This window comes from Lynx canadensis, chromosome C2 (genome assembly GCF_007474595.2).
Source record: "Lynx canadensis isolate LIC74 chromosome C2, mLynCan4.pri.v2, whole genome shotgun sequence".
Classification (NCBI taxonomy): Eukaryota; Metazoa; Chordata; class Mammalia; order Carnivora; family Felidae; genus Lynx; species Lynx canadensis.
Window position 1 is genome coordinate 147,872,334 of NC_044311.2, and position 19,572 is coordinate 147,891,905.

At 38.2% G+C, this 19,572-nt stretch overlaps 2 protein-coding genes across 6 annotated transcripts in view; both read left to right on the plus strand.

The window, feature by feature from the left end:
• The window catches only part of SLC5A3 (solute carrier family 5 member 3), a 34,621-nt gene extending 18,116 nt beyond the window's left edge, over nucleotides 1–16,505 (plus strand). For all 5 annotated transcript variants that reach the window (XM_030330566.2, XM_030330562.1, XM_032594784.1 and 2 more), the window contains one exon: nucleotides 4,951–16,505. In XM_030330566.2, coding sequence (XP_030186426.1) covers nucleotides 5,288–7,444 — 2,157 coding nt within the window. In that variant the 5' untranslated portion in view covers nucleotides 4,951–5,287 and the 3' untranslated portion in view covers nucleotides 7,445–16,505. The remainder of the gene's footprint in view (nucleotides 1–4,950) is intronic.
• MRPS6 (mitochondrial ribosomal protein S6) overlaps nucleotides 1–19,572 on the plus strand; it is a 67,228-nt gene that overhangs the window by 18,103 nt on the left and 29,553 nt on the right. The gene's annotated exons all lie outside the window — the stretch shown is intronic.

A 19,572-nucleotide genomic window follows, 5' to 3' on the forward strand; every position in this document is an offset into this window, starting at 1 on the left:
TTATCTTTAGCTCCACTTGTAATTTGAAATTGGCTGGAATTCATATCAGTTGTACTAGGAACACTTCTTTCGCTTTTCAAGTGTCACTGATAAACTGCTACCAATACTCATTTCTACGTTTTTAGAATAAGTGTGGGTTGAAGAAGGTCCTGTATGAGTACTCACATACTCTGTACCATGCACCATTAGTCTACTGTGCTAGTGGAGTTTGCTTTACTGAACCTTGAGTCAAGGCGACAAAAGTGAAAATGAGTTATGAAAAGTCCCTAAGAATTTTGTATAAATTTAGTTTGTGTTTTACTTGAAGTGACGTAAATAGGAACTAATTATTCATGATATGGTTGAGAGCCTCTTTGAAATATTTGTGGGAGAAGTGCATATTTAATCTATTACTTTACCTAGTTCTTTTCTTTGTAAATAACTTTTGTGAAGAACCTAATATGCCTGTATTATAGTTGACAATTTAAAAGGAGTTGATATCATTTTTAGTCCACACAAGTTGTAGAAGGTAAAGAGACACTGAGTGCCTGTTTGTTGTAGCGTCAATATTCTGTTCTTTCTGTGTTAATTATTCCTTATCAAATCATTAGGAGCTAGTTGGTGATTTGATTTTACAGAGGAGACACTTGAGGCTGATAGAGATTACTTGCCTCCATCCTGCGTTTAGGAAGAAACAGCTTGGGCTCCAGCCCTTCAGTTTGTCTGCTTTCTTGATTACGCCGCTTATATACATGTTAGTTTTCAGAAGTGTCTGTGTTCTATAACCCTGAAATTACTAGCTGTTACAGTGAGCATTTTTCCTTGGATCAGAATGTAAGCAAGACCCGGCAAGAGTACTATTAGTAGTGCTGGACTGGCCTGTTCAGGTGGTCCTTTGTGTGGTTTTTAAAGTGACTCCAAAGCTAAAATGATTGTTGTTTGGTCACTTTTAGTGTCACTGTATTCTACCCTTTGTTAGTCCCTTTGCTTCATTGAATTTGTTATGATGTGGAGCCCTGATAGCTTTAGGAATTGTTTTTCTTGTTCTCTGTTGGTGACTTTATTTCTAGAGTGACTATATGTCCTGGATTTTATAGATTGTCCCAGAATAATTTCCTAGTTTGGAAGATAAATTACCTGGTCACCCTAGATACTAGGAAAGAGATGTTGGATTTGCTTATTATAATAATTATATTTTTATTCTATTACCTAATGGGAGGTTAATAGCTGATTTGATTTAATTTGGTGTTACCTGTTTTCCCTTTTTAGTTCAAACACAGCAAATATTTAGGTATGCTTCTCTATTTAGATTAATTCTTCAGTTGTAATTTAATTCATCTAAACAGTACCAAAATTGTATTCTAATTTTGTGCAAAACTGTCACCAAAACACTTTCTGAGAAAGAAGCTCTTTCCTCTGTGGGGGCTTCTGCTCTGTTTTACACTGACTCCCCTTGTGTTTTGAGATTTGGCTAAATTCATTATACTGCCCATCACCACTAGGGGACCACTTTATACATTCTACAAATAATACTCCTATGATAGAAATACTTGTTTCCTTAAAAATTTACTACCAGGGAACCAACCCATATAGTTATCATTCATGTACCTCTTTTATTACTTGTCTCACTCGATGGGATTTACCTGAACCAAGTAGCAGCTTTGTTCTAATAATATAAAAACATAAAAAGCTTCTTTTTGGCTGATGAAAAAATTTCTGCATGTATATTTTTTCTGAAAATAAAGGAATTCTGGTTAGTGTTCATTGTGTTTTTGTCTTAGAAATATTTACTTCAAAGGAAAGAGAAAAATACGAAGAACTTATATTGTATATTCTATTTGGAACCATTTTTAAGGAATGCACAGTTTATTTCCTAACAGAGTAAAGTTCAAGGCTGTGACCATCTGTATTCCTGACTGGACTGTAAAATTTAGCTGCATTGCATTATAGTATTTTATATCGTTCTACAAACTAAGTTGACCTATTTTTGGTTTTGTTTGTTTTTCCTTTTCCAGTCTACCGGGTACTGGTCTCTGGATGTTTTTCGTTTAAATTGGAAAAATCTTAAGCCTGCCCACAGACTGGTATGGTATCCAGTGAGATGGGGACTTGTTGGCAATGGCTTTTGAATGGTCTGAGGAGGCATAGGCAGACAGAGTTGAGCTAGTGTTTGGCCATTCTCTGCTACCTCTCCTGTGGGCAGAACATCTTTTCTGTAGCTTACTTGCTGTTATAGAGAAGTTAGGGGTTAGACCAGGGTGAACATTTCATTCATCAGGGAGCAGAATGTGGTTCGGATATCTGACTTGCATAGATTGTATTTGACAAGAAGAACAAGGATACTGATATTAGCAGTGCTTACTAGTGATTTAGTGATTGTTCTGTTTCTGAGCACTTGGTTCTCTGAGCAAATAAGCTACTGGTAGGGGCTGCTACAGCATGTATTCTCCCCTCCCGTCCCAGCAAAACCCCTGGATGTTTTGTTTGTCCCTTCTTGGGGGAAACAACATGGTTGGTTGGTCAGCTACCGCCACTGAGAAGAGCAACACCTGAAAGGGCTGTTCTGATTTGTGAGTTAGGCTTTTCTGTGTAAGTTGAAACAGGTGGCTTGGTAGTTGAATGGTGGGGAGAGCTTTGTGGAAGGCAGGATTTCATAGCTACCAGCAACTATTTTCTTTGTAATTAAGGACCTGCCCCTTATACTGAAACCTTAAAGGTGCCCCCCGCCCTTTTAGAGAGAGAGCCTGCGTGAGCATGAGAGAGGGGTGGAGGGAGGTGGCGGGGTGGTGTGTGTGTGGAGAGAATCTTATTGACCTTGGGATCATGACCTGAGCCAAAATCAGACGCTTAACCGACTGAGCCACCGAGGCGCCCCTAAAGGTGCTCTTTTAAATAGTCAATGCTTATTAGTCATCTGATTATATTTTATAAAAAATTTAGGTCATTCTTCTTACATAATGTCCAAGGGTTCCTTTAGAAAGTTTTGGAGGTCACAGAACTAATGACCAGCTTCAAGATTTGGCAGGTATGAAGTGATACAAATCCCAACTGTTAGTGTATTTTATGCTTTTGTATGTGGGAGTTTTATTCAGTCATTATTGACACTGGCTTTTAGGAGGAAGGATTTTAATCAGTTTTCTAAGTATAATTATTATAGTGCTTCATGCTTAAAAAGGCATAAAGATGGGTTTAAGTAAGACATGTCTGTCTAGGCAGCATTATGAATAAGGCCTAATAACCTAACTTGGTAGAACATTTCTGTTTAGGCATTGTTGCCAGCTCCTTTCCTTGCCAGTGAGAGGTGTGTTTTTAAAAGTTTTTAAAGGGGCGCCTGGGTGGCTCAGTCAGTTAGGTGTCCGAGTTCAGCTCGGGTCATGATCTCACGGTTCATGAGTTCGAGCCCCATGTTGGGCTCTGTGCTGACAGCTCAGAGCCTGGAGCCTGCTTTGGATTCTGTGTCTCCCTCTCTCTCTGCTCCTCCCCCTGCCCATGCGCGCGCATGCGCGCTCTCTCTCTCACAAAGATAAACATTAAAAGGAAAAAAAAGTTTTTAATACTGTGGTCTGTTTTGAATAGTTTTGGAAAGAAGTGGCTTTAGTATCATTAATAGGGTTTAAGTTTACTACTGATTTTTAAAGGAAGTTGCCTAGATTCATCAAAAAGCAACCTACTTTGTTGAGTATAGGAAAACATTTCACTTTGCGGTTGCTTTATCACAAAAGGAGAAATCACATTAGAAGTTGATGTGTGGAAGGCATTAGGTTGAATAACAAATTGTTCTTTATATTGATCTTTCAGCTACAGTTATAATTAACTTTGTAGATTTAGAATTTGTCTCTTTTTCCAGGAGAAAAACCATCAGAGTCATGAACTTGATTTTAGGTGGATTTAAATGTCTGTTTTCCAGAGTGATTTTTTTTTTTTTCTTAATCCAGGACTGAAAAGTTAATCTGATTGACTTAATTGAAGATAATATATTATCTAATGGTTGATAAATGTTTGTTTTATTGAGGTTTGGAAGATATAATAATACTTTATTTTTTGGACTTTCAGAAATTTTTTCTTCCCCTCTCTACTCTCCTAGCTTTCTATACCCTTTAACAAGAAAGCATTATTAAAAGGAAAAAAAGTACTCAACAAAATCAAACCTTATGTCTGTGTGCCTTTATCCTCTCAGATTCTCTTGGAAATAATGCCTGATGAAAAAGAAGGCAAGGAAATTACCTTTTTGAACATTTTTTAAAAATCTTCTGATGTCCTCCTTTTAGCTAGCAAAAATAATAAAATTTTAGGGTTTTTAAGTTGTATGTTCCTAATTTTTTTGCGTGGAATGTTTTGTTTTCCTTTAGGGCAGGAGTCCTCTCACAATTTATACATTGCTGTATAACTACCACAGATAGACATTTGTGGGGATTTAGGAAAATTTTATTATAATAAATTTGCATAGACTAAGTGATGCTTAATTTGGGGGTAGATGATAACATCCAGTAAACTCTACCTGCCTGTTCCATCCCGGACCGTAACTGGCTATAAGAAGTGCGTTGTTCAGGATTTATAGCATTTGAAGATTTATTCTGGTGCCCTTATGAATAATTAGTGTTTTTCTCCCTTGCTCCTTTAAGGTGCTTTAATTAAGATCTTGGTGTCTCTTCCAGTCTGAGACGATCACAGTAAGACAAGAAAAGGCAATGTCATGGTAGGCAGTTCTTAGTTGCTAGAGAAGTTAGGCCACTTAGTTATCAGGTTGATGAATTTTTGTTCTTAGTTCAAAATGATAAATATTCTCATGACTTTTAAGTTATCAGATGTGCTAGTATAGTTCTTTCCTCTGGAACTGAAGTATATTTTAAAAGTTTTTCTTTTTATAAAGAATGTCTTGTTGCGCCGTTTTGCTAGACTGAAAGTTTCCTCATCACTTGGTGAGACCCTCCTCTAATTCAATCTTTGTCTTTTGTCTTTGCTGCCTTGCAGGGTTGGTACAGTAGGCTTCACTAACTTAGCTGCAACTCAGAATTTCTCCTCCAGCACCTGAGTAAATGCTGATGGTCTTGTGGAGAGTGGATTAAGAGTACGAGCTAAGTTCTCAATCCCAATTAAGAAGCGGAGGAAAATTTAAACTGTCTCCTTCAAAGTTTATCACAACCACCACCATCAAGACAGCAAACCAAAGGACAAAGACTTTGACCTGCTGTGTTGCTCTGTGTAGTCCAGTTCACGTATGGTTTACAGACTTGGCTGGGGTTACTAATGAGTAAATAAAAAGTTGGACACTTCCTGTCGTTGGACACTTATTCACAAAGTTACCAAAATGAGGGCTGTACTGGAGACAGCAGACATTGCCATAGTGGCCCTGTATTTTATCCTGGTCATGTGCATTGGTTTTTTTGCCATGTGGAAATCTAATAGAAGCACCGTGAGTGGATACTTCCTGGCGGGGCGCTCTATGACCTGGGTAGCAATTGGTGCCTCTCTGTTTGTGAGCAATATTGGGAGTGAGCACTTCATTGGGCTGGCAGGATCTGGAGCTGCAAGTGGATTTGCAGTGGGCGCATGGGAATTCAATGCCTTACTGCTTTTGCAACTTCTGGGATGGGTTTTCATCCCGATTTACATCCGGTCAGGGGTATACACCATGCCTGAATACTTGTCCAAGCGATTTGGTGGCCATAGGATTCAGGTCTATTTCGCAGCCTTGTCTCTGATTCTTTATATCTTCACCAAGCTCTCAGTGGATCTGTATTCGGGTGCCCTCTTTATCCAGGAGTCTTTGGGTTGGAACCTCTATGTGTCTGTCATCCTGCTCATTGGCATGACTGCTTTGCTGACTGTCACCGGAGGCCTTGTTGCAGTGATCTACACAGACACTCTACAGGCTCTGCTTATGATCGTTGGGGCACTCACACTTATGATTATTAGCATGATGGAGATTGGCGGGTTTGAGGAAGTTAAGAGAAGGTACATGTTGGCCTCGCCCAATGTTACTTCCATCTTGTTGACATACAACCTTTCCAACACAAATTCTTGTAATGTCCACCCTAAGAAAGATGCGCTGAAAATGTTACGGAATCCGACAGATGAAGATGTTCCTTGGCCTGGATTCGTTCTTGGGCAGACCCCAGCTTCAGTATGGTACTGGTGTGCTGACCAAGTCATCGTGCAGAGAGTCTTAGCAGCTAAAAACATTGCTCATGCCAAAGGCTCTACTCTTATGGCTGGCTTTTTGAAGCTTCTGCCAATGTTTATCATAGTTGTCCCAGGAATGATTTCCAGGATACTGTTTGCTGATGATATAGCTTGCATCAACCCAGAGCACTGCATGCAAGTATGTGGAAGCAGAGCTGGGTGCTCTAATATTGCTTACCCACGCCTGGTGATGAAGCTGGTTCCTGTGGGCCTCCGGGGCTTAATGATGGCAGTGATGATTGCGGCTTTGATGAGCGACTTGGACTCTATCTTTAACAGTGCCAGTACCATATTCACCCTCGATGTGTATAAACTCATCCGCAGGAGCGCAAGCTCCCGAGAACTAATGATTGTGGGGAGGATATTTGTGGCTTTTATGGTGGTGATCAGCATTGCATGGGTGCCAATCATCGTGGAGATGCAAGGAGGCCAGATGTACCTTTACATTCAGGAGGTAGCAGATTACCTGACACCCCCAGTTGCGGCCCTATTCCTTCTGGCAATTTTCTGGAAGCGCTGCAATGAACAAGGGGCTTTCTATGGTGGAATGGCTGGCTTTGTTCTTGGAGCAGTCCGTTTGACACTGGCCTTTGCGTACCGTGCCCCAGAATGTGACCAACCTGATAACAGGCCAGGCTTCATCAAAGACATCCATTACATGTATGTGGCCACAGCATTGTTTTGGGTCACAGGACTTATTACTGTCATTGTTAGCCTTCTCACACCACCTCCCACAAAGGAACAGATTCGTACCACCACCTTTTGGTCTAAGAAGAGCTTGGTGGTGAAGGAGAGCTGCTCCCCGAAAGATGAACCATACAAAATGCAAGAGAAGAGCATTCTGAGATGCAATGAGAATAGTGAGGCCATCAACCACATCATTCCCAATGGGAAATCTGAAGATAGCATCAAGGGCCTTCAGCCTGAAGATGTTAATCTTTTGGTGACCTGCAGAGAAGAAGGCAATCCAGTGGCTTCATTAGGTCATTCAGAGGCAGAAACACCAGTAGATGCTTATTCCAATGGGCAAGCAGCTCTCATGGGTGAGAAAGAGAGAAAGAAAGAAACAGAGGATGGAGGCCGGTACTGGAAGTTCATAGATTGGTTCTGTGGCTTTAAAAGTAAGAGCCTCAGCAAGAGGAGTCTCAGAGACCTGATGGAGGAGGAGGCTGTTTGTTTACAAATGTTGGAAGAGCCTCCACAAGTTAAACTAATACTAAATATTGGACTTTTTGCTGTGTGTTCACTTGGAATTTTCATGTTTGTTTATTTTTCCTTATGAACTTTTAAGGATATGATGAGACACTAACTTAAGAAAATACTGGTCTTTGGAAAGAAAAAAAAGAAAACATGTAACTGTTGCATCTCTCAGGCATTGTTTACGCTGTAGGTTTTAGCCAAATTTTACTTAGCAGAAAATCATCTATTTGCAAGACTTTATTTTCCCAGAGATGGATGAAAGCAAATTTTCAACCTAAATGAAGTAAAACTTGTTTAACAGACTGAATTGTGCAAATGTGGTTTAAAATTTTCCATACCAAAGTAAGGAGAGACCAATTATTCTCATAGAACATGTAGAGCAGAATATATGCTATTACAAATAAGGTATACTGTCTGCACTGCCAAATCTTGGTAGGCCTTCTTAACCTGAAGTAGAAGACTTGCTCATTTCAAAGTTTTTTCTGTCTTTGTAATCCCTACTACCATTTAAAACTGAATTTGTAGACATTGTATAATCAGTTGTGTACTGAAAACCTAACTCATGTTCTTGTGGGGTACTTGTGTCAGGACAAGTTAGTTCATTTGCCAGGCTCATTTTGCTAGCATGAGCCTATGGATTCTGAATGCCAAAAGAAAGGAAGAAGAATGTTTTCCTGTAGCTGTTCTTGTACCACCAATATATGGAATGTTGAGCAAAAGTTGTTCCAGTTCCTTTTTTTTTCTTTTTTTCCTGCTTTGACTGAAGTTTAAGTGAACCATACTCAAATGACCATCAAGTCTATCTTGATACATTTATGTCATGACTGTATTGTCAGATGATTAGGGGAGAAAATGAAGTAAATATTGCTGATGATCCCCAGATTTATTGACCAAGTTCAGGTTGTTTATACAGTTTGGGAATTAGCAGTCCTCAAGCAGTGTTTGGTCAGCTTATGCTAAACAGGTGACTACTCGTACTCCACTAATTCTCTAGCTTTGTTCTTTGTTCTTGTCATTTGGTAACATTTTTTATTAGCCACATATCTTTCCAAGTGGATTCAGTCAGAAGATATGTCCAGAAATTTGAAAAAAAAAAAAAAAAAATTGTCACTGCCTTTGTGCTGGGTTGCCCCATGATATATTGAAGTTGAGCTTTTGGAGGGAAAATTTAATTCTGAGATCATACTGTGTCCTTGAGAAGTTCCCCCCGCCCCCCGATTTACTTTTTTTCAAAAGACTTGCCATCTGTACACAGCCTCTACATTTTTGTTTAAAAAGTTATATTGACCTAGAGCATGAGGAGGTTTCAATGCAAACTGGGCATCATCAGTAACAGAAAAGTCAGAGTGCATGCTTTGCCATTGGTAGATTGTCAGTATTGTCTTTCTGTGGAACAGCATGTTAAAGAGGTGTCAAGAATAAGAACTTCTGGGCTTAATAGTATGTCTTGTGGAGGATATTGTAGGACTTGTGTAAATTATAGGACCCTCGATCTTCACATGGCATGGCACTCCGTTGTAACCTTCATGGATGGGAATCTTTTTCACAGTCTGATTCCCCTTCGTGAGGGCAGGGTACAAAAGATGTTGGAGGAAAGCTCTATAGATCATGTAGTTATGTGTCTGTGTGCTCAACATGGTCCTTTTTCCTTTGTGACATATGAAGGAAACTAATTGTGTATCTACTTTCTTTGACTTTCCTGTAATCTCTGATACTTTTTAAATTGCATGATTTTATTAAGCTTGTATTCTTTAGGGAAAAGTATTACTTTTTTAGATACTTTTGTAGATTTTGAATCAAAACTCAGTCCTAATAACTTTCAATTTTTTGTATTCTGTAAACTAGTTTCATTATGATGGACTTGATTAGTCCAAAGTTGATTTTAGAAATTATCAGGTAGCATAATGTCTTCCCGTCTCCAGGAGGCTTTCTGATGGACTGAGTCTGTAGATGAAAAAGTAATTTATGTATGAATAGCATGATTTCTGAGAGCTTAGAGTGCCTTGTAGAATTTTTTTTCCCAATTTCATTCTTAAGATTTAGAAGTTGGGGGCCAAATAAATAGGGACCATCCTTTTCTTGTATGGAGGAGGCTGTGGCTGTGACATATCTAAGGTTACAAAAAGTCTGTTGGGGAGAACAGAGAACCATGTATCCAAAGCTGGACTCATGGTTAGTCCTTTTCTCAAAGGAACTATTTTCCTTTGAGACAACCTTTTTGGTATTTGGGAAAATAATAGGACCTTAGATTTTTCAAATTGGCTTTTAAGTCATAGGGATTAAAATTTTCTTTGAACACATTGCTGTGTAACTCTCCACAAAGAGGATTGACACATTGGCTGGGCAGCCTTCTTAACCCTTCTTTTTACGGCATAAATTAATAGGTGGTGTTTATGTAGGTTTTTTCCTCTTTGTTTAATGTTGAGTCCTAATAGTTTGGAATATTAGGATCCCCCTATTTTCTCTTTGCTGCTGTCTTAGTACGATACGTGAAATACATCATCTTGTGTCTGTTTGTGTGTATATAGCAGTAGGTCAAGTTTAGAGTACTAATGTCTGTAAATAAGGAATGACTATTAGCATATCCATTAGGATGTTTATTCTTGTCAGTATAAACATCACTGTGTTGAGACTGAAGTCCCTGAAGCTTGCCCTTCGTATTGCTTTCCAGTAATAGATAATGTGCTTGAATAAGTATGTGGATTGCCGATTGCAACTTCATTCAGGGGACCATTGTTCAGTCTAGATTTCATTAGAATGATTGCTCATGGAATGATACATGGTCTGTTTTAAGCTAGCAAAATGTTCATACTTTACACTAAATGGGTCCTAAATGATGACATTTGCTCTGTAGACATATGTATATATTTTTATATTGGCTCAAGTTAAGGTTCAGAATTGAGTAAGAGTGATATTGACTAGAATAGTTACCTAAGAGTCCAAATGAAAAGTGAGAACACTGGTCTTCAAAAAGTAGAGACAAATATTGTCTTATCTGTTCTTAATGGTATCCCCAGTTCTTAGATTTTTGTCTTTCCACACAATCTCAGTCTTAAGATCTGATGAGAAGAGCTTATTATTCGGGCATGCAGAATAATTATTGGCTCCAAAAATAACTATATCCTTTTGCCCCGAGATAGTATGTGGCTTTAGAAATAGCTGAGCCGAGCTTTTTCTGCAGCCATTCTTTTCCTGGTGAGGTTATCACTCATATCTTTAGGTTAGAGAAGCATCAAGCAATAGTGGTGGTACTGTGTCCTTTAGCCTAAATTCAGCAGATCTGCTCTCCCAAGGCTTCCGTTTCCCTTGGCTCAAGGGATCCATTGTCTTTTTGTACAAAGAGGCTGGCCAGGGTCATAGTTCTTAGCATGTCAAGTAATTAGCAGAGACCTATCATATGTGAAACTTCACATTTTAAGAATTGATTGGGAGGTTGTCACTCAGTTCTCTAACCTGAGGCTAATTGGGAGTGGGGGACTGAAGTCTTGTCCAGGGCGCTTAGAGTCTACAAGTGTCTCCGTTTCTCAGTCCGCTGTTTTCTTCCCTATACTTACAGGGTGAGTGGATCTTCTCCTCTGTCTTCGAATATCATTTAGTGTAGCCTGTGGGCTATTCTCATTCTTTACCGTCCTGAAGACTGGCCATATTATTAGACCCGTCAATGTTCCCACTTGGCAGTATTTGGCTTACTTACTTTGCTTATACTTTTTACTCTGCTGTGTCATTTTCATCTGAGGTATGATGGCTGGAAAGGACCATGTGGGTATGGAGTAGTTACACCTTACCATTCCCCAGGTTTAGATTGAGAGATGTATGTAGACCATTCCTGTTACATTATGTGACCACGGAGACATGCCAGGACAATTGTTCTAAGAAGCCAGAAAAACTATAAATGAGATGCTGAGAAGAAATACCTGGGTGATAAAAACACAAACTTAACAAATTAGGTAACAGACAAACATTAGGTTAAAATGTGCAGACGTAGAATTCTATTCAGTGAATTCCAGAACTTGAAGCATCTTGGCTATCAGCTTATTTAAGCCTTTCCTCATATAGATTCGTATATCAACGAATAAGATCCAGCCTGTTAAAAACCCTGGTTTGATGTTAAATATTGTGAAGTAGGAGTTTTTAAGCCTATTTGAGGTTAAATGACTGATATTTGATAGTGACGCTTTAGTAGAAAAAAATGCTTTTAGGCTTGTATTCGTAAGATTTCTCATTAGCAAAATGTTACATTGCATAAGTCATTCTGATGTTAGCTTGAACAGACTTTACAAATAGGGTATACTCCTATTTGTGTGTATACTCACCTACCATTCAGAGAGACTGGTCTTTCCCTTTGTCTTCCCTCACATGCTTTAATTTTTCACCTATTCTTTCTTTTAACATTTCTCAGATTCCTGTTTTGATCTTTTATCAGCTTACTTCACTTTCAGGTTTATTGCTGTGATGTGCAAAAGTGCTGCTTTGCCCCAGTTTTGAATACTTGGATCCAAATAACGATTCATTAAGTATAGTCGTGTTTAAATATACAAAATTTCTATAAGCTTAAACTGTTAATTCTCCAGAATGATCTTCTCAGGCTAATGTTCACTAGTGTTCACTAATAAATGCCCTAATAATCCATCAGTATTTTATTCTGAAAACTCTTTTCTTCAAAAATTAGGGAGACAACAATAGTTAAACTTCATACCGATCCCTTTGAAATGGTGGTATCACAATGCAGAGAGGAATGGAGTTTGTTTTGATGCCAAAAAGCCTTGTTCTTTCAGTACTTTAAAGGTGAAAAGTTGGAACTAGTCAGTTGGCATATAGAGAAACCCTTTTGTACTAGTAAGGTGTGAAGCTGGATTATATAAGAAGTAATCTTTTGATTACTACATTCGGTTAGCTTATTAACTCAGGGCGGCAAACCCCTTTTCCTCCATTAAGGTCACTTCTCTTCATTTGGTATCCTTTTTATCAGACTCTCCCCTCTGTTGGAAGACTTGGTATTCAGCTACTCTGACTCCTAGAATTGGATTTAGCTAAGGTTCAAACTATATAATAGGCTTTGCCAGTGCTGAGTCCCACACCATCATTCACATAGTCATATAAATGTTTTTATTTAAACTTCTCTCTCCAATGCCGGGAATAAGGCTTTCAACTACTGATTCACCTTTAAAGGAATGTTATGAGAATGGATATAATTTATGTTTCTGTTTCCATCTCAAATCCTTTAGAAAAGATAGGACTTTGGCTTAAGCACTCTTGTTTCTCTGGTAACTAACAGCCTTAACCATTGATATATTGCCTTTTATTCAGAAATAGACGAGAAAGATTTGATGTATGCGTATCGTTACTCATTTCATGTACTTTACTTTTAAGGGGAGGACCATAATTGGAAGCTGTTGGTTTAAACCAAATAACCTTACTTTATGTAATAATTTTTCAGTGTGGTTTGGTTACCTGGATTCATAGTATGTGTGAAGAGAGGGATGCTAGAACAAATAAGCAAATGAAGAGCAAGACAAAAAGCACAGCGGTCTCAGATTTTTCTTAGTGTAGGAGCAATGGCTTTACTCGCAGAAAAGCACTAGATCATAATTGTTGCCCATGATCCTAAAGCCCCTCCAATCCTTTCCTACCCCTACCCCCAGTTAAAAATAGTTTACAGTCCGTGAACTCTATCGATAGGGGAAATACATATTTCAGTGATTTCCGTAACAGCACAAGTTGACAGTAGATAACCACAACCTTATTGGAGACTTCTATTTATCTTGGTAAATTCACCTTGTACCCCAGTGCTGCTGGAGGAAGGAGTGTTTACTTTGTTTATCGCCTTTGGACAAACTAGTCTGGATAATTTTTCAGTATTTAATTGTAGCCTAGACTTCTGTAAGTGGAATTTTCCTTAATAACTCGCTTTTTGGTAATAATAGTTGGAAACTGAAATTAAGCTTATTGCTATTATTGAAATCCCAAATTGGCAAAGGCCAGTATATAGGGTATTTCATAATATAATCAGCTTCTGAAATTTCTGTTTTGATTAGTGCCTTCTGGTTGCCAATATTGACCCTGCTAGTTTACACATTTCCCTTTCTTGATAGAATATATTTATTTGTTACAATTCCTCTTTTTAAATTTTGTTATAACTAGTCAAGGAAATACAAAAAATGCATTTATATTTACATACTTTATATGCAGCGTTTGTTTAGGTTCAAGGAAACCAAGTAGCTCTAATTCCTGTTGCAGTTTAAATGTTATTTATTCATCTATATTTGTTTTGTATCCTTCATTAAAACTATAAAGTTACTTATTCTGTGAGTATATTTTAACTATTGTGTTTCCAGTGTAGGTTTAATAGGCATATCTGAGAACATACATGTGGCAACAGTTTCACATTCCATGTTAGATAAAGAGCTTAAAGTAGAGGTCCGTAGAAAGCACAAATCCTGTTCACGCAGGTGTGTATCTCCACACGTAGAAAGCACAAGACTCACAGTGTTTCTCAGTGTCCCGCAAGTGCCAGTCATAAAGCCCACCAGGCGTCTGTCTTGGGAGTTATGGAGGACCACCGTTTTGAAAGCCCTAGACAATGAGGTCATCTAAATTGTGGTCCTAAATGAGAAGGGATTCAAATGTAATAATCTGAATAAGTTTGTACTGTTGTGGTAGAGGGAGAGAAGACCAATGTCAAGAATGTTGCAATTATTCTTGGGGTTACAAGTGAAAATGGGGTTTATGGGTTCTTTCCTATAATCTGGAACTAACTGGGACAGACTTTTAAGCTTTTGGTGGGTGGGACAGTTTGATAAACTTCTGCTTTAAGTTGTAGACCCATTTGAGTTGGTTTTTTATCTTAAGTCTTGAGGAAGTTTTACCTGCCATCAGTAGGTTCCTGAAAACATGGAGAAATTTCACATTTTGACAGGGCAAATACTTGTCTTTCATCTTTGTGTAGGTTTGTAAGAGGTAAACTTATCTTTATTTTTTCGTGTGCTTTACTGCACTTCATTTTAATAGAGCGGAATTTGGTCCAAGTATTCTGAGCATCAAACTAAGTCTGAGACAGCTCTGCCAAACAAGCTACTTTGCTTTTCACAGTGGTTGTAAGAGTCTAAAGGATTCTTTTACCTGTACCATTCCCCCCGCTTCATGACCAGATGAGGTGAAATCTGTGGGTGCAGCAGAAGAAAATGTGTTTTTCTTGCACTCGGTTTTGCCCTTGTTTTTCTTTACCTGCATAGTCCCAGTCTATCAAGAATGCATAAATAATCCCTGTCTTGAATTTTGCCCATATGTCAAAAGCTGTAACTCTCAGAATGGGAGACAAGTGACTACCTTTGTTCCCACTCTCCTCTATTTTGTGTATTTATCTTCTTAGGGAAAGACTTGGTCAACTCGGATAATACATGGAATGAAGATTAAAGCTGGTGTAGACTGGTATCACATGTTTTAGAGGGGTTAACCAGAGCGCCTGAAGGGAGAGATTCATTCCCCCTCCAGCAAAAAGCAGTCAGGTGTGTTCCCTCAGTATTAGAATGTAAAACCTCAGGCTTGGGGTGGGGGTGTGTGTGGTGAGGGCAGAGGGGTGCCAGAAATACAGGAAAAAAAAAAGGCTTGAGGAGTATCTTTGGCTTAGCGATGTGTGATAAGGCAAAACAGTTATAATCTGTTAATCCTATATAGTATGCGTCTGTACCTTTAAATGTTTTTAAATTTAAAATCATTTGCAAGAACTTCATGCTTTTGAAGATTCCTTTGGCAGAATTTCTTTCATTTAAAATTCCATGGAAAGTTGCTTTAATTATTCGTCTAGGTGAAAGTAGTCCTAGCAGTGTAAATATGTATAATTAGAATTTTCTAATTTCACTTTGAGATCTCTAACTTTTGAGTGGCAAAAACAGATCAACAAGTCTTTTGCTCATGGACTTTTCTGTGGCGTTGTTAAAATGCAAAAGCTTTATTTTTGTTAATAATGACATGTTACGTTAGTGTCAGATGATGATACGGCATCTGTTCCCTGCCTTTCCCCACCGGTACTGCTTTGGTTTATAGATTGCCAGCAGAGTTGAGAAATGGAGCAGGGATCTACCCATTCTTTGCTTGGACATCCCATTTTCTGTTGCCCAGACCTGTGTTGGCAATCATGTATGAACTATGTTATGCTTCTCAGTACTTATTATTTTTTTTTGATAAGGTGGATATCAAAAATAGTTGCTGTGCAAAAGTTAGTAGTCTTCTTCAAGAAGAAAACCGATTCCTTTTCTAATATCCTGTGAAATTGCTTCATTCATTTCTTTATTTTTAAGCCAAATGTCAGCAGAGTACTGCTGCTTTTATCTAGTACTTTTGATATGTAAGTATTGCATTTTAAAAAGATGTCTACATTGAAAGCTGTTTTTCCCAGTGTCCTCCCTATTATACTCTGTCCATATTTTCTGTAAGAGACCAGTCTGTGCACTGGGGGTGTGTATTGTGTAAATGTACCATTTCGTCAGTTATGCATTGTAGACCAAATGTGATTATAAATGAAGCTGTTGAGTCATTGGTGAGTTTTTTGAATTGTAAACTGATTTCCAGTGACCGTTTGTTGTCCACAGGTTTTTTTGTTTGTTTTGTTTTGTTTTGTTTTGTCTTCAGGTTTGATCGGGGTCCATCTTCACATTGTACAATGTTTTAGTTGCAAGCAGAAAGTAGAATTTGGTATAAACCAGGTTATTTCTGTATTGAAAGGAATACCATTGAAATTGTAGATTTAGGATTGTTAACCATACATGACAAGTCTAACTTGACTATTACTCTAACCTACTGTATACAATCTGATTTTTAAAATTGTAGACCTGTATGATCTTGGTTTAATGTGTTTTTAAAAGTGTTATTGTTGAAAAAATGGAAAAACAATGAAGCAAATCTGCTAAAGAGCTGTCAGTTTTCATTACTGACTCTGTAAAATACACTGTTCTTTGTGTACTGTGTGTTATTTTGCCAGCTGCTGCATTAGCCTTCAAAAGTATTTGGAAACTTCAGATGAACTACATTTCTTGAAAAGTATATTCCTTTCTGTGGTATCTTGTCCTGTAACTGAAGTATAGTAATTATTTTATGGAAATGTTATTAGCACTTCTGTACCAACTTTGAATAAAATGAAAAATTTACATTTCTGTGACTGAGTATTTTCAGTATGAACACATCTGCCCTCAAAACTTGACGAGGTTCTGTGTCTAGAGTTGAAGAGGTTGTACCTCAGTGCCTTTTCTCTTGGCTCACCACAGGTTTTCCCTGCCAGTTAATGCTGTTCTTTACCAGTGTAAACCAGGGCGTACAGGTGTTGATTCAGAATTGAGTGACATGGCAATCACCGAGTAAATAAAAACTCTCTTAGTATATCACTTCTATTTCGAAATGACTTCAGATCACAGGAAAGTTGTGAGAACAGTATGAAGAACTCCGGGATCATTTTCATCCAGATTCACCAGTAGTACACATTTTTGCCACGTTTGCTTTGTCATTCTTTTATCATGCACACTTTTCTGAACCATTTGAGTGTTAAGTTGCAGACATCATTCCCCTCTACTCCTTCAGTAGTTGTAGTATATTTAAGACCAGGACAATCATCTAATCAGAATGTAATTATCAATATCTGGAACATGACAGTGATGCAGTATTTTAATCTGACGTCTTTATTCAAATGTTGCTGTTCCAATAATGTCCTTTTGTAGCATTTTTTTTTTTTTAAGTTTAGAAGCCAGTCCGTTGTATTTAGCTTTTATGTCTCTCTCCTTTAATTAGTAATTCCTCAGTTTTTCTTTGTCTTCCATGGTATTGATAGTTTTGAAATTTAGAGGCCATTTTGTGAATGCCCCTCATTTCCTCATGGTTAGATTCACACTATGCATTTTTGGCAGGAGTATGACATAAGTGAAGCAATGATAATGTCCTCAAAGCTTCATGTTGGGAGGTACGTGATGTGGTTCCCTTAATGTTGACATTAACTTTGATGCTTGGGTAAGACGGTGTCTGTCGGGTTTCTCCACTGTCAACTTACTGTTTTTCCTTTAGCCAATAAATAATTTGTGGGAAAATAATAAGAGATTACGTAAATAACTTACTCCTCATCAAGCTTGAACCCCTGAATTCAGTGTCCATAGGTAATTTTTGCCTGAGCAAAGTTACTACAATGATGATGCAAAACAGTGATTTTTTTTTGTAAGTTTTGTTGTTGTTTGCTATACTCAAGTGAAGAGCTTCCTCCTCTTCCCATTTATTTGTATGAACTCATTTAGTGGGTTATACTCCATTACTGTCATCATTTTGCTCAAATGTTTCCAGATTTAGCCATTGATACTCTCTTCAGGCTAGTTTCTGTGTCCTTGATGCCCATTTGTATCATTTTTTCAGTGCTTCCTGATTTCCCAACACAGCAAGGGGTTGCAGGCTTATCTTGTACTTTCCTTTCCCCATTGGGACCAGGCATTTAGTTAGGGAATGGAATTTAGAAATCAAGGTCTGGGTGTGCCCATTCTTTACAGGGGTGAACGTGGCCCTTTTTCTGGGCCCTTTTCAGTATACAGAAGTAGGGTATTCGTATACATCTGATGCCTCCTAATTCTACACCAGCGCTAGAAGGTTCTTTTAGCTTTCCCCATTATTCCCTTTTCCAGCTGCAAGAAATCAGATAATATTGACACATTAACTCATTTTTCAATCTTACAACTCTTTAGAATTAAAGTTTTTGCAGGTGTATAGATGTTTTTAAGAGTTTTGCTGAATATGGAATTGTAGGTTGGGAAGTATTTTTCTTCAGTTTTTGTAAGCATAAGACTTTTTTTTTTTTTCCCTAGCTTCTCGTCTCAGTGTTCTGAAATTTCATTATTACATGCCTTGAAAGTTTTTCTTCCATTGTGCTGGCCCTCGGTGGGCTCTTTTCAGTTTGGCAACCGAGTGTCTTTTATTTCTAGGATGATTACTCTCTGTTTTCTCCTTTTTGGAAAAAAGGAGTTTTTTCAACTTTGAATTTTGTTCAACTCTTTGGATCATGTGGACTGGTCCAGTTTCATACAGTCTCTTGTTTTTTAATTTTCTTAATTGTCTTTGTCTTTTTGCTCTTTCTAAGGGTGTTTCTAACTTTATCTTCCAACCCTTCTGTTGAAAAAATTTCTCAGATATTTACTTTATCAGTGCTGCTTTGTTCCCCGAATCTTCCTTTTTTCTAGTCTCTTGTTTCATGGTTGCTGTATCTTTTCATCTCTGAAGATAGTGTTTTCTCTTCCTGCAGTGTTTGTTTACTTCAGTTTTTTCTGTGTTGAGCTCTCATGTTAAAGGCTTTTCTCAAATGTATGCGGTCTTTGGTTTAACAGAACGGACTACTGAATGCGTGGGTGGAGCTTGTCTGCTTCATTGTCTGGCCTTCGTGGCCTGGCTGTTTGTTGCATGACTCCTGTGGTATCTTTTGAACAGGTCAGATTGCCCAAAGAATAGTCTTAAGAGTTTTTGACTGAAGGATGAAAGGCCTTGGGCCATTATTCTGGGAGCTAAGTGGGGAAAGAGCCCAAGGGTCTCATCATTCAGTATGCATTTTATTCCTCAGTCTCTTTTTGGTGTGGTGCCCCCACTTAGAGCTGTGCGTGTGTCTCGTAGTCCAGAGGTTTCTCTCTGTTTTGTCCACTCCAGAGAATAAACCTCCAGACACGCATCTAAGGATCCAGTTTATCCTTACGCTTTTGACAGACTTTATTTTAGCCTCTTACTTCACCCCCACTTTCACAGGCATACCCCGTGTTGCCACTTGTTAAGTACGGTTGATTCTTGGTTTTCCCCATTGCTGCTTTCTTTCATATATTTTCTTTCTTCTCCAGATTGAATTGCTGTGTTCCCATCTCGTCTTCCTCATTCTTTCAGAGTTGTACCTTAAAAAAAAAAAACACAATAAAAAGCTTTTTACTGTAGTTCTAGTAGGTTTTTCAGAAGGAGCATAATTAGATGCTTGTGTTGCAACTTCCAACTTACTGGGAAGTTTTGATATCTGCTCTTTGCTTAGTATTTGAAAGTTGACATTTCTGAGTCTATAGCCCATTTCAGTCCTTCCCAAAAAGAACATGTTGACAACCAGAAGCACAGTTGGAGTTTTAAAATTCTGTTGGTCTCTGAAAGCGCGGAGCTAATGATGGTTCACATTTCAAAAGGGGCCTTAGGAATTGTGTGTTTGATTCTTCTGTACGATGC